At 36.5% G+C, this 23,895-nt stretch overlaps 1 protein-coding gene across 4 annotated transcripts in view; it reads right to left on the reverse strand.

Moving 5' to 3' along the window:
* Nucleotides 1–23,895, reverse strand: part of SLC4A4 (solute carrier family 4 member 4) — a 387,871-nt gene that overhangs the window by 37,943 nt on the left and 326,033 nt on the right. For all 4 annotated transcript variants that reach the window (XM_049886070.1, XM_049886071.1, XM_049886069.1 and 1 more), the window contains exons 16-18: nucleotides 21,744–21,935; nucleotides 12,297–12,410; nucleotides 10,301–10,462 (exon numbers count right to left, since the gene is read on the reverse strand). In XM_049886070.1, coding sequence (XP_049742027.1) covers nucleotides 10,301–10,462; nucleotides 12,297–12,410; nucleotides 21,744–21,935 — 468 coding nt within the window. The remainder of the gene's footprint in view (nucleotides 1–10,300; nucleotides 10,463–12,296; nucleotides 12,411–21,743; nucleotides 21,936–23,895) is intronic.

Consider the following 23,895-nt stretch of genomic DNA (forward strand, 5'->3'; position numbering starts at 1 on the left):
GTGGATCCCATCCCAATCAGAACAGTCAGCCAGCCAGAACCACTTGACACGGTGCCAAAGCAAATACCACCCCAAAACATGCTGCATTTAATATCAGACTGCCTCCATCTCTCTGTTACAGGTTTTGCTTTTAAATCAATTTCACAGCAATCAGGGGCTGTTACAATTTTAGAGAGAATCTCCAATTTTCATATTCACTAGCTCTCCTTTTGTAACAAACTGTAAACAAAACAATTTCCAGAGTAAAATGTCCACTGGTACCATTAGGTTTATGACAAAAGACAGGCACATATCCTGTAACTAATCTTATTCAAAGGAGTTATTTTAAATAAGCAATGCAAACGTGAAGAAAATCCTTTTTTATACATTCAACTCTTATTTTAAGAGATAAATACTAATACACCTGGTTTTTCTAATGTTTTCTATAGGATACAGACAACAAAAAATTCTACATTCTATTGACTCTAAGTTTTCTAAATTTTGAATTTTATCAATAAGAAAAAATGAGCAAAAAAAGAGTAGCCATTTACCTCCAAAGATACACAGCAAATCTGGCCAAGCATAAATCAAAACTAAGAATTTTTTTTTTCTCGGAATAAAAACAGATTAGGCAGCATTCACTTCCAGTATCCTGGTAAGCTAGATCAACAGATACCCCTTCCAGTACATGAAATCTAAAATACTAGACAAAATAGAGAAAGCATCTTTTAGAAACCACAGCTTATGTGCTGGAAAGTAAAGGGAACAATTGAAGGCAAAAAAATAATGGCAACCATAAAGAGTTTATCGCTAGAGCTTGGGACTGCCGTGGAAACTGTGCCAATTTTGGGGGTCATAAGGTAGGAATTATAATTACCATCTGAACTCCAGGGACCTTAGAGCTATGAGTAAGGGGGAATAGATAAGAGACATCCTCTGAAATAAAACAAGAATACCCTAAATACAGCACACTCAGTTGGTCAACTAAAAAAAAAAAAAAAAAAACCCTTCAGAGAAAGACAGTGGCCATACCAGTCCTGGCCTTGCCACTGGGGACAATGTCAAGAAAAAAAGTATCTCTAAGACTATTCCTAACCATAACCCATAATCAATTTGGTTTGGAGCTGGAATTCACATTACCTCTGTGGTGTGAAAAACCTCGAGCCAAAAAACATAGTTTTAATGTGGTCCTGGCCTCCAAGTGGAAGATTACAACACCATCTATGAATTAGTTTTTCAAATAAACAAAAAGAAAGAAAGAATATCAAACCTATACTTCATCAGGTTTCTATATCCAATGACCAATTTAAAGGAATACAAAAGACAAAAGATGCTAAATGACACCATGGGAAAGCAATTACCAAGGGTTAGACTATGGGAAATTCTTCAGTACAAATGTGGCAGATTTTATTTTTCAAAGATGGTTGGAAAAATATCTCCTATCCCACATGTGATCTTGCCAGTTCCCCATCAAAAGATGGAGCCCTTTCTCACCCCTCTGAATTGAGGGTGGCCCTGTGACTACTTTGACTAATTGACTGTGATAGAGTAAAGAATACAGCCTTACAAGTTTCAGATGTAACTATTACCTGGCCTGATATCTTCCACTTCTTAACTATTGAAAGTCAACTGCAATGTAATAAGAGTAGATAATGTAAAATCGCCATGCTGTGAGAAGCCCAAGCAACATGGAAATATCATGGAGAATGAGATGCCATGTGGAGGGAGAAAGACAGAGAGAAATGCAGAGAGGGAAGGAGGGAGGCAGGGAGGGAGATACAGCCTTACCAAGGAGTACCAAGGTGTTAGACACATGAGCAAGAAGCAATCTTGGACAACGAGCCCAGTCGAGCTTTCACACGATGCTGGCCCCAGACACTGACTGCAACTTCAGGACAGTCCTCAAGCAAGAACTGCCAATCTAAGCCCAGTCAACCCGAAGAATAATAAGATTTTCTCAAATTGTTTTTAAGTCATTAAGTTTTTAGGTGTTATGCAGTAAATGAGAAGTAGAACAACAAACAACTTGGTTGTCTTCAACAAATAAATTTGAAAATGGAAAACAAAACAAAGTGATACAGGGCAAAAATTGACAGATGAAAATAAACTCAAAAAGATGTTTCAACCAATCATAATGTAAACTGTATCTGAATCCTGATTAAAACAAATAAATTACATTTAAAATTTTGTTATATTTATGATATTTGGAAATTTAAATATTGATGGGATATTTGATGATATTAAGGATATTGTTTACTTCTTTTAGACGTGGTATTATGGTTAAGTTTTTAAAGAGACTACCTTTAAATATACTCTCTAAAATTTATGGACAAAATGGAATACTGGCTAGAACTTACTTAAAGGTATTACAGGAAAGAAATAAGAAGACGGGGATATACATGACACAAGACTGGCCATTAGGTGATAATTGTTGAAGCTGGGTGCTGAGTATCTGGAATTAATATAACAGTTCATCTACTTTTGTGTATCTCTGAAACTTTCCATAATAAAACACCTTTTTACAGGAATAAATAAACATAAGTGCTCCGGGGTTTGTAGGATTCTCATATACCTCCCAAAAACATATAGTCTCCTCTAGAAGACAATACTTTAAACATTCAAAATTTACATAGGAATATTAGCTCACGATCTAAAAAAAAAAAAAAAAAACTACAGACACCAGAAGTAAGAGAGAAGAAAACAAAGTTCAGAATCAGATCCACAAAGATAGAAGATACATAAAATAATAAACAAAAAGGGAACGAAAGATTAAGAAAGAAGCCAGGAACTATCAAAACTGACCAGTGGGAAAAAAGAAACAAACAGGCAAACAAATAAAACTTCTATAAAAAGTATAAAAATGGAAATGAAAAACTCAATGGTTCAGTTTGGTAATGAAAGAGAAACAACATATTCTAAGATTCTGAAAAGAATTCTAAACAAATTAGCAAAGAAATAGATATGAATTACCTAACATATAACAAAGAGAGACCAAGGGATGGGAAATATAAAAAACAGGCTAGAAGAAATGCAGTACAAATGGAAAGGTACAAGAAATTTCTACTTGGGATCCCAAAAAAGCATACAAGAAATTTAAAAGCTAAAGAATTAAAAATTCCCATAACTGAAAATATATTACTCTTCAGCTTCAGAAAGACCAATAAATCCAATACGTAATAAAAATAAATCCATGCCTATAAAAACTGTACTGAAGAAAAGAAAGAAGGTCACAAAAGCACCAAAAAAGAAAGGACAGATTACTTACAAAGGTAAGACAATTATACTGACAGTTCATTTTGAAAAAGCAACAACGGAAGTCAGAAACAGTGGAAAAATAGCTTCCAAGTGCTGAAAGAAAATAGCTCTCAAACTAAAATTGTATGTCCAAAGAAACTACCTATGAAGAATAAGGGCGAAACAAAGATACTGATCTAATTGGCATCACTAATTATACATGCGATAAATGCTGAATTGGCAAATGCTGTGTTATGTATATTTTACAATTTAAAAATGAGAGCATTTACCATCTAGAGAACTCAAGGGAAAATTTTCAAAAGCAGATATTCACCAACCAAATGACAGCAGATGGCCTTCATGGTTCAAGGGCCAGTCACCTTAGCCCATGAACAGTCTTGGAGCAAGGGAGGGGGCATAAGAATCTTACGATTTTCTATACGAGCACTAAACATGTAAAAGTGAGGAAGCTAATAGGCAAGTATTATTTAAGGAAAATAATTCAGTCTAAAGGAAAATATTCCAAAAAGGAAGATTTGGAATGTAAATAAGAAAAAATGACCAAAGAAAATGGTAAACTTGTAGATGATATTAAAAATATTGGCTGTGATAGTTAATTTTATGTGTCAACTTGGCTAGGCTATGGTACAAGTTGTTTAATCAAATACTAGTCTAGATGTTGCTGTGAAGGTATTTTGTATATGTGATTATATTTACCATCAAATAACTCTAAGTAAAGGGGACAGGGTCTCATCCATTCATTTGAAGCCAAAAGAGCAAAAGCTGAGGCTTCCAAAAGGAGAAAGAGTCTGCCTCAAGATTGTAACACTGCCAGAGTTTCCATAATATCTGCCCCATGGATTTTGGATGTGCTAGCCCCCACAATCACAAGACCTAGTTCCTTAAAATCAACCTCTCTCTCTCTCTGTATTTTAGATAGATTTATATAGGGAGATTTATAAATCTCTAGCAGCATATGCATATAATATAGGACCCCTGGTGCCACAGTGGTTAAAGTGCTCAGCTGCTAACCCAAAGGTCAGCGGTTGGAACCCACCAGCCACTTGGTGGGTGAAAGATGTGGCAGTCTCCTTCCGTAAGATTCACAGCCTTGAAAACCCTATGGGACAGTTCTACTCCGTCCTATAGGGTCGCTATAAGTCGAAATCGACTTGATGGCAGTGGGTATATGTAAGAGGAGATATATATAATCTCTTTTGGTTCTGTTTCTCTGGAGAACCCTGAGGAAGACATTAACCACATTTAACTGATGGGATTAAAATGTAAAATAGGAATAAAAATCTTGGTAATATTAGCATGGTTAGAGAAGGAATATCAAAGTTAAAGAATACTATGCCCTATATTTTTGAGAAGAGTAAATATTATTGACAAACCTTAAAATTACATATGCATACTAAAACATAAGCACTAAATCCAACATAACCACTAAAAGAAAAGATACAGCACAAAATTTTCAAGCTAGTGAAGGGGAAAAAATGTATAATGAAAAGGAGAAAATAATTACCAATCTAAAAGAGGGCAAGCAAGAAGAAAAGAAAGAACATAGAGAAAGTGAGACCAACAGTATAAAAACAACATGGCAAAAATGAATACAAATCTATCAATCATCACTACCAACTTAAATGGATTAAACAGTTTAGTTAAAAAGCAAACATTTTAAAACCAAATTTAAAAAAATCTACAATGTGTTATTTACAAAAAGGAAATCTGAACTTTTTTTAACCACTAAAACAGATCAGGGAGTGTTTTATAGTTTTCATTGTATAAATCCTTCATGTTCTTGGACAGATTTATTCCTAGGTATTTTATTCTATTAGATGCTATTGTAAATGGAATTGTTTCCCCAATTTCTCTTTCAGGTTTCTGATTGTTGGTGTATAGAAACCCAACTGATTTCTGTTTGTTGACATTGTACCCTGCAATTTTGCTAAATTCCTCTATTAGCTCTAGAAGTTTTCTTATGGACTCTTTGGGATTTTCTATAAAAGCAAGAAAAGACAAATGTATAGAGAACAAAGTTTAATAATATGAGGTTAATGGTCATTAACCTCATTATTTAAAAACAATTTTTAAAACTCACTGCATCAGAATATGCAAAGTTTAATAAAAGTAGGGGGATTAATGGAGATAGAAACATCACATTGATTGAGAGTAGAATTACACAGCTGATTATTGTTAATTGTTGTCAATAAGTTTATACGTGTAAAAAGTTGAATTGAAAAAAGTTGTGTGATGTATTTACAATGACTACAAAAAATTAAAAAAGAGCAGCTGCCAAGCCTACTTATGTACAACAAACATCTCACGGGCTTTGGTTTCTTAGTTTGTAGGTTTAGGGTTATGGTTTCATGGGACATCCTGGCTAACTGGCCTAATAACATGTTTAGTGCTTCTATTCCACTTCCTAGTTCATTGTGTAGTGCCTGGGGTTTTAAAAGCTTGAAAGCGGCCATCCAAGGCACAACAATTGGTCTCTTTTTGCCTAGAAGAACAGAAGAAGGAGAGTCAGGAATAGGAGAAGGATATGGAATGTGCGGCTAATTGCCTCTATGAACAACTTACTCCTTTGCCATGAGGGAGAAGAACAGGATGATGCCTAGCTACCATTACTAAACATTTTGAATAAAGATTTCATAGAAGACTCCTGATCATAAGGGGGAGAACGCAAAACAGAATTTCAAATTTGCATGGACTCCAGACTTCCTGGAGCCCTGATGGTTGGATGAACCCCTGAAACTATTGCCCTGAGATAATCTTTAAACCTTAAACCAAAAATATCCCCTGAAGTCTTCTGCAAAGCAAACAATACCCCAGTGCCATCAGTTTCCAAGGAGCGCCTGGCGGATTCGAACTGCCGATCCTTTGGTTAGCAGCCGTAGCACTTAACCACTACGCCACCAGGGTTTCCAAAGCAAAGAATAGTTTAGCTTAACTAGTAAAAAATGTCTGCCTTGAGCATTATGCTCTTTTAAGAACTATCTCTCTGGGATCAAACTGACAACAGGAACTCGAAGGATTAGATAGGAACCTTAGGGGGCAGTGAATTTATGTTAATGGGGGAGGAACAACTCAGAAAAGGAGGGTGAGAGTGGTTACACAACTCAAAGAATATAATCAAGGTCACTAAGCAACACATATAGAAACCGTTGAATTGGTATATGTTTTGCTGTGTATATTCTCAACAATGAAAACAAAATAAAATTTAAAAACAACACAGATTACAGGTTTTAAAGGTTACACAAAAAGACACCAGGCCCAGACAATTTTACAAGTTTGACCATTCAAAGAAAGAAAAATGAGCATGTTACAATAATGAAGGATTTTACTCTTTTTGAGAAATGAGATAGGGGTGAAGTAGAAGGAAAAACACTCCCTAACTCATTTTATAAGTATAGTATATATTCTTGATACCAAAATTCAACAGGCCAATGTCACCTAAACAAAGATTTAAAAAATCCTCAAAAATGTATCAGCAAACAAAATCCAACTATGTATAAAAAAAGAAACTATATTCTTGCAAGATTGGCTAACATTAGAGAATGTATTAATATCTCCACAACAGATTAAAGAAAACCCATATTTTTATCCCAGTTTCAGAGAAAGCTTTTGAACAAATTTAATATCAATTCATGATAAATTTTTTAAAATTCAGCAAACTAGGCATAAAGGAAATTTCTTAATTTAATTTTTAAAAAGGCTAAAAAAAAAAAAACAACACTGTACTCCATAGCAAAATCTAAAAAGCTTTTCTTATAAAATCAAAACAAAACAAAGTGTCCCAACACCATTTCTATCCAACATTGTGTTTGATTTCTTAGTTAAAAGGAAAAAAAAAGATACAAGGATTGAAAAGAAAGAAGTAAAACTATAACTATTAGGACTTTATACATAGAGAAACACCAAACAAATCCATAGAACATTATTAGAACTAACAGGAAATTTCATCATAAGGACATGATAAAAATAAGATCAATATGTAATAATCAGCTTAGTTTCTGTATGCCAGCAAGAACATGAAGCTTAAACAAATGAAACCATTTTCAACAGTAAAAAAAAATAAGTAAATCTAACAAAAGATAGGTAAGACTTTATACAACGTTATTAAGGCCTAAATAAAGGGTTAGATATAGTATATAAAAGAATTAATGTGGAAAATTCTCCTCTAATTGATGTAAGGGTTCAGTGTACTTACAAGTAAAAATCCCACAGGGTTGTGTATGTGTATGTATGTGTGTACAATTGGGCATACTCATGTTAAAATTTATGAGGAACAGAACCAAGAATAGACAAACACTCATGAAGAACTGGCACAAATAGACAAACACTCATGAAGAATTGGCACAAACAGACTAATGGGACAGAAAAAAAGGTCCCAAAACAGCCAGAATCACCAATGTACATTGATATATGGCAGAAGACTTTTTATTATTTCCCTTTAAACAACAGAAATACACCATATACAGTCTTTTGAATTACGATATATTTCAGTTTTAAAAATTAAGTTATTAATAAATTATTAACCAAATGGCCACATGTTCCATTACTATCTACTAGATGATCCCTTGTCTTGTCATTCAAATATGGTAACTTCTATAGTATTCTGCACACAAAAAAAAAATGCTTAAGAAAACTTGTGGGGTGTATTTTTTGTTTCTAGTGAATAGCATTTAAATTCTTGTGATTTTACTTACTATAAAATTCAGTAATGATAATAATTTTTCACAGAAAAAAGAAATATAAACATGCACACTTAAAAATCAATCTCATGAAGAAGAGATGTCATTTATTGGCTATTTTCCCCTAGCCTCTATTGGATTTTTAAAGTACCAGAGCACTGCATGGACTTAGTTAACCTCATAATTTAAAAACAATTTGTGAAACTCACTGCATCAGAATATGCTAAAAGTAACTTACTAATTTTGCAGAGATGATATTCCTAAAGAACAACATACAGGCACAAAATCCTGAGAAGCAGAAAACAAGATGGGAAGAAAAAAAGATTTGCCCTCATTCTACTTGCTAATTGCTTGATCATAGAACTAATACTTATGAATAGGTGTAGGATATTAGATACAAAACCAAGCATTGTAAGGCATTCAATGAAATACAGACTTAAAGTTTATTTGGGAAAACAAGGCATACATGCATAAGTTAAACAACAATCCTAGAATTAAGACAGGTGTCTCTAAGCAGTACAATGTCTACTTATGGGGAGCTGGGGGAAAGAAATTCATCATTGTAAGTTTCCAATTGAATTCTCAACCTTTTCTACGACCAAAACTGAAAACCAGTACTTTACTTTGGTCCTAGTGGTTTCCTGCAGATGTTCTCAGTGACAGCTAGTTCTAACTGTCTACATTAAGTGGGAATACACATTACTCTCTTTCATGGTTCCATGAACTGTCTTTTATTGAAGCCCAAGTTATTTCTTATTCTGCCCTCTCACCTGGTCTTCCCAATGACTAAAATACGCTTACCTCCAGGACAGGTATCTGCCTTCCTTTATTATTTTAGCAACAGTTCCATGATCTTCCTCTCTACCATACTCTACGGCATCCTCTAATGATTTCGATATTGATACAGATGCATGCTTTTAACACCCTGGACTCACAATACCCAAAATTCCAAGCTTTGATGAATTTCATCTCCAATATGCTTCAGTAACTAATCACACACTTTGGACCAGTCCGTTACTCTCAACTTCCTCTCCCCACAAAATCTAAAAATCTCCTCTTTGACAAAAGCTTTTAATTTTCTTCTTCTATTGGTCCCTTTCTCATCTTGACCTGCTGTCCTTCAAGTTCTTCCCACTAGTTTATGAGTACCTTTCTCATCTCTCTTACCCTCTGTTCAGTGGGTTCCATAGTCAGACAATTTTTTATATTTCTTGGATACTTCTTTCTGCAACATCTGATATGCTGAGCCCCATCCCTCTTCCGTTTCTAGGAGGCTGATTGTAATACACTTTCATGTTTCCCTCATACGGTGGTTATGAGAAGTAGTGAATGAGTTAATATACAATAAAAAGTGCTTAGGACTTGGCCTGGCTCGTATTTGACATCCACTAAGTTAAAGATCTTATTAACCAGTTGCCATCAATCGACTGCGACTCATGAACCTATGTGTGCCAGAGGAGAACTGTGCTCCATAGGGTTTTTAATGAATGATTTTTCAGAAAAAGATCACCAGCCTTTCTTCTGAAGCACCTCTCGGCCCTTTTGGTTAGCAGCTGAGTGCTTTAACTGTTGGCACCACCCACGGACTCGATACTGTTTTTATTAATCTCTCAGTTCCCCAAATGGTATCTTACAAACCCATTGTGAGCAAAAAATCACCAGAGTTAGAGAAACAGTATAAGGCAGTTCTCTTGGAATATATCTCAGTCTAAAACATTTTCTTTAGACTCATGATAAAATTAATAAGTGATTAAAAAATACCTAATGTACAAAATAAAGCATTTTTCTCCATACGTTATGGTCAATAACATAGACAAATACTTGAAGGCAAAAGATATAAATGCTAACAAACAGCTCATAACCATGAACCACCTTAATAATCTTTAAAAATAAATATAAGTTGATTTAATAGAGCATTTAAGTGCTCAATATATGTTAATTAAATCTTTGTCACCATCTTCATTAAGGACAATTGCCACATTAAAAATCAGATGCAGAATGACAGTGGTTAAGTGGCAAATTGTTTGTATTCTCTCTGGTGGCTAAGGAAATATGATTTGAAATAATTTCTTTGGATTTAAATGAAGTCTACCCAAAGTAGTACATTGAGAGCACTTTTCTGTCAAGCCATAAAGTACATTAAACCAAATCAAACCAAACCCACTGTAGTCGAGTCGACTGCAACTCATAGCGACCCGATAGGACAGAGTAGAACTGTTCCATAGGTTTTCGAGGAGCGACTGGTGGATTCGAACTGCCAACCTTCTGGTTAGCAGAGAAATGCTTAACTACTGTGCCACCAGGGCTCCATATGGTTTTGAATCAATCAGTATTTTCAAGTACTAAAAAGAAAGCAGAAGGCAGTCTTAACCATTATCACGAGCACTTACTTTGAGTTTATGCTCTTTCCTGTTCACAATCACAGCTGTGATTTGCTGGTCCATGAAAATCAGAATGGTGACCAACAAGGCAGGGATAGCAGCTGCAAGGCATACCCACCAGGGGTTTCCTCCAAATGGTGGAACAAACCAACCTCGGTTTGGACTTGTTGGCTTTAAGAGAGAGAGTATCATTCAAGACAATATTCAATTAATACATAGTACTCCCTGAAAAATCAGTGGGGGAAATATGTTTTACGTTTTCCTCTGGAGAGTCAATATAGTGAAAAGTAAGAAGAAACAGCTTTACTGATATGGTAGGCTGGAAAAAGAAGATTATTTACCAAAAATTTCCCAAAGGAGCCTATTTTGGGGTAATACTTTATTAAAGGAAAGAGAAATAATATGGGCTGATAGAATAGAAGGAAGTGCCATGTTGTGCGTTTAGGGTAATTCAGGAAAAAGACTTAAGATGAAAGAAAGTGATTTAGGTTTAGGGGAAGTCAGAAGAAACACCCAAATGTAATTTTCAGTAAGTGGTATAGCAAAAAAGTACAAAACCACTGTGAAATTTGTTCATGCATTTCAGCAATTAAGCTAAAGTTGTTTCTACTACTGCCAAAAATGTCATATTTACATAATCTTAAAAAAAAGCTACAAAAATTTTGTAAGTCATAATTGAACTTATTTAAACAGTCTGGTCTTTCTTAGTCTATGTATGAGCAATCATGGAAAACACTTGGTTAATCCTCAAAAATATCACAGAAAATTGATAAAAATGACCATTTTCCCTTTCTCAATCTATCCTCTATCAGCAGAACATACATCTCCACTACAGACAAAAAATTTTCCTGTCTTTTCCTACTTTAATCAATCCAAATAAAGACTAAAATGAATCCAGTTGATGAGTTATCTTCTCACATGTGCTCTCTATCAAGAAAGTTTCACTTCTCTTCTCAGGATATTTCCTTATTTTGTTGAAATTTGCTCAAACTCCACCATGGACTCTACCCACATTTTACTACCTTTACCTGGTTGTGGGCTTGTACAAGAATGAATTTTATCTTGGTCATTAATGCATTTCAGATCCCTAGTATAGGGCCTGACTCAAAGCAAACATTCAATAAATGTTGACAAATGAATTAACGAGTGCACGAATGAGAACTTATCTTTGCTATACAGTGATAGCAGAGATAAATTTAAAAAACTCTACTTGCTGTAATAAATGTACATCTTCCTCATTAAGTAGTTATTAAGCTAAAAGTAGAGTTCATTTTCTTTTAGCATATATATGATCATATGGTAGAAAGAGAGAGTGAGGATGGTTCTGGAAAATAGGTGAAAGAAGACTTACGATGGAAATTAGGTAGGGATATCTAGGAACAACTGAAATGTAAATTTTACCATGACTGCAAATACCAACGGGTTAATAAAATAAACAATTCATGTATCTTATTTGTCTCAGTTAAAATACACATTACTCGTAAACATGTGTGTGTTACAAATACATGTGGCAGGTAGTTTGGTAGTATAAAATGTGCACTGGAAAAGTATCTGGAGGTTTGAGTCCTAGCTTCAGACCCTAGCAGTCCTGTGATCCTGGACATTTTATTTAACTTCTATGAGCTTCAATCACAACTATATAAAATCAGTATGATGATGGTTATCTTGTATATTTCTAAGAATTACTATATGGATCAAGGTAATAATGTGTATGAAAATACTTTGGGAAAATTTAAAATGCTCTAAAAATATAAGGCAGAGTTTGAATTGTTATAAGGTATTTTTTTTTTCAAATAAAAATCAGTACAACGTGAACCTTGCTTTTGATCCTAATATGATATTTAATCTTAGTGAATAAATAGAATAACTTTACATTTGACGTTGTAAGGGACTAATTTTGATAGAAAAAAATGCACAAAGCTAGAAAGTATGATAAACCAGACTGAGGGAAAAGTAAGAAAACCAAAGAGTTCCAGGAATGACCAAAAGGTAGTCTTTCACCTACCTTGAATTCACTTGGCACAATTAATTTTGGAGTGTCCACACCTACCAGGGCATCTATTATACAAAAGATGAGAATGGACAAGATAATGGCAAAGTCACTGATAAGTTTTCTTGCCTGGAAAAAATAAGAAAGAAATAAGAGACCTTTCAGCACTGGATACATACATTTACCTGTGTTTGAAATGAATGATGAATTCTGTATTTGCTAAGTTTATAGTAACAGCTTTGGCAACAAATGAAAGGAGGTGTCACACTGCTGAGGCATTATTCTTTAAATTGTTTTTCTATCACTTTATCACCTGGCCAGAAAGAATCTGATCCCACAGAACAGGACACAGCATGTGGGTATGTACAGGGGAGTGTAGACAGCGCAGGGGGAAAAAAGAAACAAACCCATCCGTCAAGTCGATTCCAACTGATAGCAACCCTATAGGTCTGAGTAGAGCTGCCGCATAGGATTTCCAAGGAGCAACTAAGGGATTCGAACTGTTGACCTTTTGTTTAGCAGCTGTCATGGATTGAATTATGTCTCCCCAAAAATATGTATATCAACTTAGTGAGGCCATGCTTCCCAGTACTGTGTGGTTGTCTTCCATTTTGTGATTGTAATTTTTTTGTTAAAAGGATTAGGGTGGGATTGTAACACCACCCTTACCCAGGTCACCTCCCTGATCCAATGTAAAGGGAGTTTCTCTGGGGTGTGGCCTGCACCACCTTTTATCTTTCAAGAGATAAAAGGAAAGGGAAGCTAGCTGAGAATTGGGGACCTCATACCACCAAGAAAGCAGCACCAGGAACAGAGCGCGTCCTTTGGACCTGGTATCACTGCACCTGAGCAGCTCCTCAACCATGGGAAGACAGAGGACAAGGACCTTCTTCCAGAGCCAACAGAGACAGAAAGCCTTCCCTTGGAGCTGACGCCTTCAATCTGGACTTTTAGCCTACTTTACTGCAAGGAGATAAATTTCTCTTTGTTAAAGCCATCCACTTGTGGTATTTCTGTTATGGCAGCATTGGATGACTAAGACAGCAGCCAAGCCCTTAACCACTATGCCACCAGGACTCCAGGGCAGGGGAAGGGAATCAAATAGACTATATCCCTGAAATATTGTACAAACACTCTTCCTGTATAAAACTGAGGACACGTTGTGAAAATCTGCAAAGATACAGAATTGTGTTTATCATCTGGGAAGTAGGGTTGTGAGTATACAGCAATATAAATCCATAAGGTAACCTGAAAATACCAAGAATCTGTCAGGGAAGGGGTTAAAGTTCCATTCCATTGAGGGAAGTAAATACCAAGACCTGAGAGTAATATCAAGTGATGGAAGATAGGAATATGATAGTTTCATAAACTTTGTCAAAATATTTCTCATTCCAGGCTAGGGCTTAAAGTTTCCTGTTTAAGGGATATTTTTTCTCTATTTTCTTAAGTGTGTTTGCCATTACTTGAGAACTCTCTAGTCAGGGCAAGGACCGGGCTTTATAGGATGCAGCAGTTAAACCCTGACCTTTCCCATGGACTGAGCACAGAGTAGCCATTTACAAATTGTTAAGGACAGCACTGGACCATATAGGTGCTTAGAGGTTCCTCTGTAGTCTCTAGGGGCATAGACACCTAAGTCTCCCCATAAGGTGGGTATATTTGATCATTCAACAATAATTTACTCAACACCTAATATTTTCTTTGGTGCCAGAGATACAACAGTGAACAGAACAGACACAGTCCCTGTGTTCCTGAAGCTCACAGTCAAGCCATACACAAGGCAGGCTTACCCTAAATAAAAATCAGAGTTGATTTAGAGTTTATCAAGTTAACTCAGGGAGAAAGCCAAAAACCCAAACTCACTGCCATCTAGTCAATTCTAACTCATAGCAACCCTATAGGACAGAGTAGAACTGCCCCACAGAGTTTCCAAGGAGTGCCTGGTGGATTCGAACTGCCAACCTTTTGATTAGCAGCTGTAGCACTTAACCACTACACCACCAGGGTTTCCAACTCTGAGAGAGCAGTTTACCTGATCCGGCTAGATGGAGGAAGAAAGAGCAGTGATAGTGTGAATGGTTGCAAATTACTCAGGAAAGGGTATTTTGAAAGAGCAGTGGGACTAGGGCAGTCAAGTATTCAATAGAAATTAAAGGAACAGGAATTACTTGACTGTGTAGATATGCTAAGGGCTGTAGTACTCAATCTTGATTGTTATGTAGTGTCTGGAGTTCTTGGGTACTAGCAGCTGGATCAAAAATGGTCTTTTTGGCCAGGACCTGTTTTTCATCTTGGAAGGTTAATTCTGTCTGGCTTAGCATCTTGAAAAGTTTACACAGAGAAACAGAAGGCCAACCCTTTAACGGATCTTTTAGGGGTAGATTAACAAAAATTATGCACAACAATTTCAAGCATAAATATATGGCAGGGGTCAGTCTGGGGAGAAGATAAAGTTCAGGGATTAGGAGCATGGTTTCTATAGTTAAATTACCTGGGTTGTGAAACATCGGCTCAATTATTTACCATCTGTGAATACTTAAAAAAAAAAAAAAATTAGCCTCTCTCAAATTCAGTTATCCTATCTGCAAAATGTAGCCAAAAGAATCCTCCAACTTCATCAACTGCTTATAAGAATTAAGAAAAATAAACCATGAAAGTGCTTAAAACAATGTCTGGACCGTAATAAGCTTTTCTAATAAGCTCTCTCTGCTGCCAAGTCAGTTCCAACTCATAGCTACAGACTGAAATGCTACCCGGTCCTGCGCCATCCTTAACAACCACTGCTATATTTGAGCCCACTGTTCCAGCTACTGTGTCAACCCATCTCATTGAGGCTCTTGCTGTTGCTCTACTTTACCAAGCATGATGTCCTTCTCCAGGGACTGGTCCCTCCTGATAACTTGTCTTAAGTAAGTGAAATGAACTCTCACCATCCTTGCTTCTAAGGAGCATTCTGGTTTGTTCATTCTTTTGGCAGTTCATGGTATATTCAATATTCTTCACCAACACCATAATTCAAAGGCATCACTTCTTCTTCTTCAGTCTTTCTTATTCATTGTTCATGCTTTCACGTGCATATGAGGTATTTAAAAATACCATGGCTTGGGTCAGGCACACCTTAGTCTTCAAAGTGACATCTTTGCTTTTTAACACTTCAAAGAGGTCTTTTGCAGCAGATTTGCTTAATGCAATATATCATTTGATTTCTTGACTGCCGCTTCCATGGGCGTTGACTGTGGATCCAAGTAAAATGAAATCCTTGACAACTTCGATCTCTTCTCCGTTTATCATGATGTTGCTTATTGGTCCAGTTGTGAGGATTTGTGTTCTCTTTATGTTGAGATGTAATCTATACTGAAGGCTGTGGTCTTTGATCTTCATCAGTAAATGCTTCAAGTCCTCTTCACCTTAAGCAAGCAAGGTTGTGTCATCTGCATACTGCAGGTTGTTAATGAGTCTTCCTCCAATTCTAATGCCACATTCTTCTTCATATAGTCCAGCTTCTTGGGTTATTTGCTCAGCATACAGATTGAATAAGTATGGTGAAAGGACACAGCCCTAATGTACACCTTTTCTGATTTTAAACCCCGCAGTATCCCCTTGCCCTATTCAAATGACTGCCTAGAAAATGGCATTCTTGTCAATTATGGCACTATTATATACACACTATAGGTACAAAAGTAGATTAAAAAATGATCATAAACTGCAGGATTCCTGTTCTTAAAATTTTGAGGAAAAAATACCCTATTAATAATGCTGCTTAACCTCATTAAAAATCACAGCTAGGGTGTATAATATACTCACTCCTATTTTTCCTTCCTTCCCCTTATTGTACAATACAGTTCAGTTATAGCAGAAATCACTCCTGGAGAGTGTTTATTGTTAAGACATTCATATCTAAGACACTGGATCCAGTTTTAACTTCATAGTCAAGGAAATTGATTTTTCCCAAGCTACCGTTGTATTCAACTCTAAATCCTCTAATTAGACAAGGCAGGTAGGGGTGCTGCTTTAGCAGGCTGTGCAGGTTTTACCACATACTAAAATTAGTCTTTAATTTGAACTAGGGAAAGCTGTCACAGTAGAATCAGAGTGCCCCAAAGATGTCAAGCAACGAGTATATACAGGCTACTTTATGAGTCGGAATCTACTTGACAGCAACGGGTTTAGATTGCACTCTGGTGCCTGTGAACAAGGAGCTTTGAGTCCGACTCTAATGAGATAAGAATTACTCTTTAAGCGTTTTTTGCATTTCCAAACATGTTTGTAGAAAGAAAAGTATATGAAGTTCTTCCCCCCCCTTTCATTTTACCTTCCATTTTCAGCAAACTTGGCCACTATCAAAAATTCCCAAATAGCAGCCTTTTATGTAAGTCAATGTAGCAATAAACAAATCAGTTTAGAAATCCATGGTTCCTAATCCCCTACTAGCTATTACTGATAATGATCAGAAGTAGAAGTGCCACAGTTTCCATGAGAAAACCTGTGCTAACAATATTTCTTGCCCCATCTTGTGGACTCAGGGGCCTCAAATCTAGCTTGGGCAAGGGTTATAACTTGAGGGTGTCTATCTAAACCAAGTCTTTCTGGGCTCAAAACTCAGTATCCTAGGAACTTAAACTCTCACAATCTAAGAGAAACACAAAATAAGATAATTCATATGTAGCGAGGGCTTACCATTAACAACAAAAAAAACTCACTTTTTTTAATGGTACACGGAAGTGCTATAATGTATGGTAATTCCTACCCTCGATTCTTGAAGAAGAAAAAGAAAATTTGTCTCAAGATTGCATATTAAATTTAATGTCAGCAGGTTTTGAATTGTTTTATTTTTATTATTTTTAATTAAAAATGTGAAAAGGAAATTATATTTGTCTTCTGCAGAATGGATGAGAAAATACCTCAATCAATAAGAAGCAGTTTAAATATGTAAACTTCAAAAGCAAAGAAGAAATTAAATGCATGGGAAGGGAAATTCAAAGAATCATACGCTGTTCTCTTGTTCTTGGGCAAAAACAACCTAATAAATCTATTACAAACATACTCTTCATGAAGGATGAAACTCTATTAATTATTGAGAGAGTCACCAACAGTGAGAAGCTAGTTAATTTACAGAGGGAAAAATGAATATGGTTCCTCTGAAACCCCAGAGGACATATGGTTTTCACTTTGTGAGGACTGCAGCTGCTCCTAAATTAACTGGGGGAGAAAGGCATAGCTCTCAGTGGAAGGAGCTGTTACAGAGAGACAAGTACAGCAGCAGGGACTCTGTTGGTTCCCAAAAAATATTAATTCATGATGTTAATTCTTCTAATGATTGTAGTGCTTGGAAAATACTAAACAACAGTGTAAAAGAGCATTTATTCTAGATTAAAAAAAAAAGGTATGCCAGACAAATATGTGCCTTTAGGCAATCATAAAAAGGAACCGAATACCATTAGAATTTTGAAATTTGATCTCCCCAGTAACCAATCCTATAAAGCACTCAAAAGAAATAAGCATTAATATTAGTCATTGCAACAAATATAAGACACTGCACATATTATCACCTGCTATGACGAGAATTCAACATTAGGAAAGTCTGATTAAATATTTTAGGGCTAAAAGTTCCAGAGTGAGAACAATCTGGGGAGCAATGAAGTCAGCTGGGCAATTTATCTGGGTGGGGCTTAGAAGGTGCCAATGGAAGTCTATCAGAAAAAAAAAAAAAAACCACTTTATTTTTACCATGGAACAGGAGAGAAGTTGGCCTAGTGAAGTGGCTCAGCAGGAATACTGTGTTAGGTTGGGTTCTCTAGAGAAGCAAAACCACCAAAAAACACTTGTTGCTGTTAAGTTGATACCAACTCATAGCGACCCTATAGGACAGAGTAGAACTGTGCCATAGTGTTTCCAAGATTGTAATTTTTATGGGAGCAGACTGTCACACTTTTCTCCTGCAGAGAAATGAAGCATGTATGTGTGTGTGTGTGTATATATATGCATATATACACACACACACACATATATATGGAAACCCTGATGGTATAGTGGTTAAGAGCTTCAGGGGCTAACCAAAAGGTCAGCAGTCTGAATCCACCAGGCGCTCCTTGGACACTCCTCTAGGGGCAGTTCTACTCTGTCCTGAAGGACCTCCACGAGTCAGAATCTACTCGATGGCAATGGGTTTGGCTTTTTCATTTATATATATAGAGAGAGATTTATCTCAAGGAAATGGCTCACAGAGTTGTAGAGCCTGGCAAGTCCCAGGTCCGTGGGCTAGGTGTCAGGCTGGAAGCTTTTCCTGACTCCATGTAACTGCAGGAATTTTTTTTTCAGTTCTTTCATCTTGAGAAATGCCAAGCATGTTTCCTTTTGATTTTCTAACTCCAGGTCTTTGCACGTTTCATTATACTTTACTTTGTCTTCTCGAGTTGCCCTTTCAAATCTTCTGTTCAGTTCTTTTACTTCATCATTTCTTCCATTTGTTTTAGCTACTGTACATTCAAGAGCAAGTCTCAGAATCTCTTCTAATATCCATTTTGGTCTTTTCTTTCTTTCTTGTCGTTTTAATGACCTTTTGCTTTCTTCATCTATGATGTCCTTGACATCATCCCACAACTTGTCTCGTCTTTGGTCATCAGTGTTCAACGTGTCAAATCTATTTCTGAGATGTTCTCTAAATTCAACTGGGATAAACTCAGGTCTTACTTTGGCTCTTGTGGACTTTTTTTAATTTTCTTCAGCTTCAACTTGAACTTGAATATGAGCAACTGATGGTCTGTTCTGCAGTCAGTCCCTGGCCTTGTTCTGACTGATGTTATTAAGCTTCTCCAACATATCTTTCCACAGATGTAGTTGATTTGACTCCTGTGTATTCCATCTGGTGAGGCCCACATATACAGTCGCCATTTATGTTGTTGAAAAAAGGTACTGGCAATAAGTCACTGGTCTTGCAAAATTCTATCATGTGATCTTTAGCTTTGTTTCTATTTCCAAGGTCATATTTTCTGACTCATAGCAACCCTATATGATAGAATAGAGCTGCCCCATAGGGTTCCTAGGCTGAAATCTTTACAGAAGTAGATCGCAAAGTCTTCATTCCTGCGAAGCAGCTGGTGGGTTCAAACCACCGCCCTTTCAGTTAGCAGCCTAGTGCTGAACTATTGCACTTCCAGGGCTCCTTACTTGGTATATACAATTCCAAATTATTCTGGGAAACTTCCTAACAGAAATTATAGCTAAAATCTTATTATTCTACTTATACATGCTCGTCTTTCTCAGCAACATTTATCAATGACTGACAAAATACTTTCTTGGGCTCTCATAAGGGGAGGAATTTCTTTAAGTCTGAAGAGCGATCATCAATCTGGCAGTTAATACTAAAAGATTATGTCTACAGAGACAGTTAAAACGATTTCTATTCATTTTAAGATTGAAACGATTCTAGCAATCTCAAATTATGACTGACAAGTGCACCATAAATTCTCTACCTGCTATGGCTAAATAATATTAGACTTTAGCAGGTGGAAGAGATCAAAAAGGACAATTATTCCCAAAGTATAAACAAACAAACAAAGCTGCTCAATAAATAAATAATCAAGAAGGGAACTAGAAAAGAAACATCAAAACACAGGTATTTGGTTGAGAGAATGACCTCGAATTTCACTTGAATATCATCCTCAAAGACCTTTACCCAGAAACATGTTCTACACAGATTCAGCTCATAAAAAAAAAAAAAAAAAATACCATTGAAAAAGTGCCTAAGTATGCATATTTCCCAGTGTGTGATCTTAAGCTACAAGCTCAGATGCCTTCAGGAACAGGCAGACCACACGAATGTGTGAAGCAGCAGAGAGTTGTGAAGACATTGATTACTAGGAAAATACAGGTTACACCTAAGTCCTCAATTTTCTCCGTGTTTATGTATATTTTATGAATTGTAGGCAAAGAATGGCTGTGGGCTGAATTCAGCCTGGGCCACCAGTTTGTAATATCCATTTTGAGGAGATTAAGTTAAATTCTTTCAATGTTTCACATTACAGAAATTTCCATTTCTTGGGCTAGCCAGTTTGAGACACTTCATTAGCAACCTTTCCTTGTTTTTTTTTTTAATTTTACAAGAATCTGAGTAAAAAATTTTCCTGGGTAGAAGTAAATATACTAATTTTAAGTTTCATTTCCTTTTAAGAAAAAGGAATTTCATCAAGTGCATCTCATGCCTTCTAAAGTTCTGTCACCCCTCCTTCTGCACAAAACATTGGTAGAATCGTTTCAATCTTAAGATGAATAGAAATCATTTTAACTGTCGATATAGACATAATCGGAAACCGTGGTGGTGTAGTGGTTAAGTGTTATGGCTGCTCAACAAAAGATTAGCAGTTTGAATCCACCAGGCACTCCTTGGAAACTCTATGGGGAAGTTCTACTCTGTCCTATAGAGTCACTATGAGTCACAATCGACTTGATGGCAGTGGGTTTTTTTTTTTAATAATCTTCTAGTATTAACTGCCAAATGGATAACTGCTCTTCAGTTCATGAGATGTCAACTATGTAGCACAGGTCACTGATACAAATCAGATATAACCAAGATTACCTAAGAAATACTGACATTCTAAATACCAAGAATTAACCTATAAAGCAAAGGATTATCTTAGTTTCATTCTGCAGATAAAAAAACAAAATGCCATTAACTAAATGTTGGTCTTATCTTGTAGTCTCTCAATGAACCACAGTTTTGGCTCCAAGTTCACCCAAGCATGTGAAGGGCAGACAGTTTGTCTATATAACCTTGTTCAATTATATATTATTCTATACTGCTGCATTCATCATTACGGGATGGAAAGCTTGGATCAGATGACACTCCTGTACCTATACTTGTGGAACAACACAACTTAAATTTGCTCTCACAGGCCACAATTCAACTATTAAATTACTCACATGTAAAGCTGACGAACAAGAAATTCTATAACATTAAAATTCCAGATGAATAGGAAATGAGTTTTTGCTATGTACTTAAGCACTAAAAATTTAAAAGGTGTTTTTGTTTACTCATGCATTATTAGATGGAATACCTCCCACTTTTTCCTTTCAGTATAGTCAGAGTTATGACAGTCAGAATTTATGACAGAGTTATGTGAATAAAATTGCTGGAAGTTTTTTTAAAGCTGGACTAAGTTATGACACAGTGGCTGCAACAATGGGCTCAAACATAGCGATGATTGTGAGAACAGCGCAGGAGCAGGCAGCGTTTCATTCTGTTGTACACCTTGTCGCAATGAGCTGGAACCAGCCTGACGGCACCTAACAACGACAACAGTTAACCCATATGCACGTGCACAAAGACAGGAAAGCAATATTAAAAAAGTCCAAAATTAATATTGGAAAGGTTGAATTATAGGTACATTTTTTTCATTTTGTAAAATATGATTATTGTCCATACAGTGTAAATTCAAGGAAAATTATTTAAACTCAGGTACTTACTGTGGTTGGAAAATAACGACTGGTTTTGAATTTCTTGAGAGCCATAGAAGAGGTGTAAGTGCCCAAAAAGAGGATGAAAGACATGAGCGAGATATCAGGAACAAAGTTACAATTGTTCCCCACGAGCTTCCCTCCATATTTCAAACACTCCTTCGTCGACAAAAATGCCCAGTCAATGGTAGCATCATGGTGCTGAAGAAGAAAAACATTAAAACATTAAAATTTTCTATAGAACACTGACTCATCAAAAGCAGCTTTTGACAGTTGGTGGGCTCTACAGGGATTATACTAAAAGTTTCTGTGAACCAGTCTGAGGATAATCATTAAAGAGTGAAATCTGATGAGGTGTTAACGGAATAACAGGTAAGGGGGACCAGGAGGTTAGCAATTATTGAAAATATAATGAGAATGATGCAATCTGTTACTTAGTTTGAGATATAGCCTTACAATCACCCATTTGTTCAACAGAAACAAACCACAAAGTCCTTCTTTCCTGTCAAACTTCCTGAGAGTAAACTGAGACAATAATATCCTAAGTCTCAAAATGCTTCACTCTCTGAAGTACTTTTGTTGTTCAAAAAGTACTTACTTTTGTGTAGTACACAGCTTCTTACGCTTCTAGCTGATGGCCCTGCTGGGTAATGGCATAAAAGTTATAGTAGTTTAACTATTTATTTACCCAGTACTTTCACTACTAAGGAAACCCTGGTGGTGCAGTGGTTAAGAGCTATGGCTACTAACCAAAAGGTCGGCAGTTTGAATCCACCAGGTGCTCCTTGGAAACTCTGTGGGGCAGTTCCACTCTGTCCTAGAGGGTCACCGTGAGTTGCAATCGACTCAACTGCAACAGGTTTGGTTTTTTGTTTTCCCTACTAAGCTGTTTCTTTTCTAAATACTGGAGATCAGTCGGTAATTTAAGTAATTAAATCCTATAAATATGTTAATGGTCCCTTTTTTTTCGATTGCAAATCCTAAATAAAATGTAATTTTCCTTGACTCCAGATCATCATTGTAAGCCTCCATTTTTGGACTGTGCGGTGACGCCTTTTGGCTCTGGAGTTGTGTATGGGATATCCATCACTAAGTCACATGGCCTCAAATTCAAGGTCAATTTTCAAATTTTCTTCGGTCTCGTTTAGTGCTGTCATGTTGTCAGTGTTATGCTTCTCTCTAATGGCTAACTGGTGTTCCAATTTTCTGTTTCGAATAGCAGGAGACCCTTTTAGCTAGGGTCTGGGCATTTGTCCTCTAGGTGCTTTCAGTATTAAAAAATATATATATATATTAGCTGCTAACAACTCACAGCTGCCTCCTTCTCTGAAGACCAGCCTTCAGCCACGCAAGAGCTCCCTCACGTGGAATGCAGCCAATTACTGACCAATATGAACCAAGCCCATTGCCATTGAGTTGATTTAGACTCATAGGACAGAGGAGAACTGCCCCATAGGGTTTCCAAGGCTGTAAATCTTTTTGGAAGCAAACTGCCACATCTTTCTTCTGCCCCACAGCTGGTCGGTTTGAACTCCTGGCCTTTTGGCTAGCAGCTGAGTGCTTAACCACTAGGTCACCAGGGCTCCTTTACCAACACTAACAGGGTAGAAAACTAACTCTTTTCTCGAAGTGAGAGCAACCCCATGGTACAATTTATGCTCCAGATCTCCGCATGGAATCAGGTGGAAGCCAAACTCTGGCGAAGATTGCATCTTTTTAACTCCTTCCTCATCCTATCTTGCTTCCCTCACTTCCTTTTTATTGAGACCATGCCCTCAATAAATTACATGTCCCTTAATTCTAATAGCAGACTCTGCCTCTACAAAACCTAACTTAAAATAGCCAACTTACTTGAATTACTGGTCAACCAAAAGTCAAAGGAGCCTAAGGAACTCTTTCGAGAATATCAGAGTATGAGGGACACTCAGAGATCATTTTATCAGACTTCCCACCCCTAGTGTTCGATAGACCTGATGATGGACATTCATCCTCTGCTTGAACATTTTCAGCGATGAGCAGTTTTCTGGTAATTCATTCCTTTGTTCAACAAAATTTCTGCAGAGATCTTCCTTATACTGATTTTTGAGCTTTCTTACTTATCCTTTAAGTGAATTTCTTTTGCTATTCAGAGAGCTTTCTTGTATACTGTGAGTTTGTGGCT

This window comes from Elephas maximus, chromosome 5, assembly GCF_024166365.1.
Source record: "Elephas maximus indicus isolate mEleMax1 chromosome 5, mEleMax1 primary haplotype, whole genome shotgun sequence".
Classification (NCBI taxonomy): domain Eukaryota; kingdom Metazoa; phylum Chordata; class Mammalia; order Proboscidea; family Elephantidae; genus Elephas; species Elephas maximus.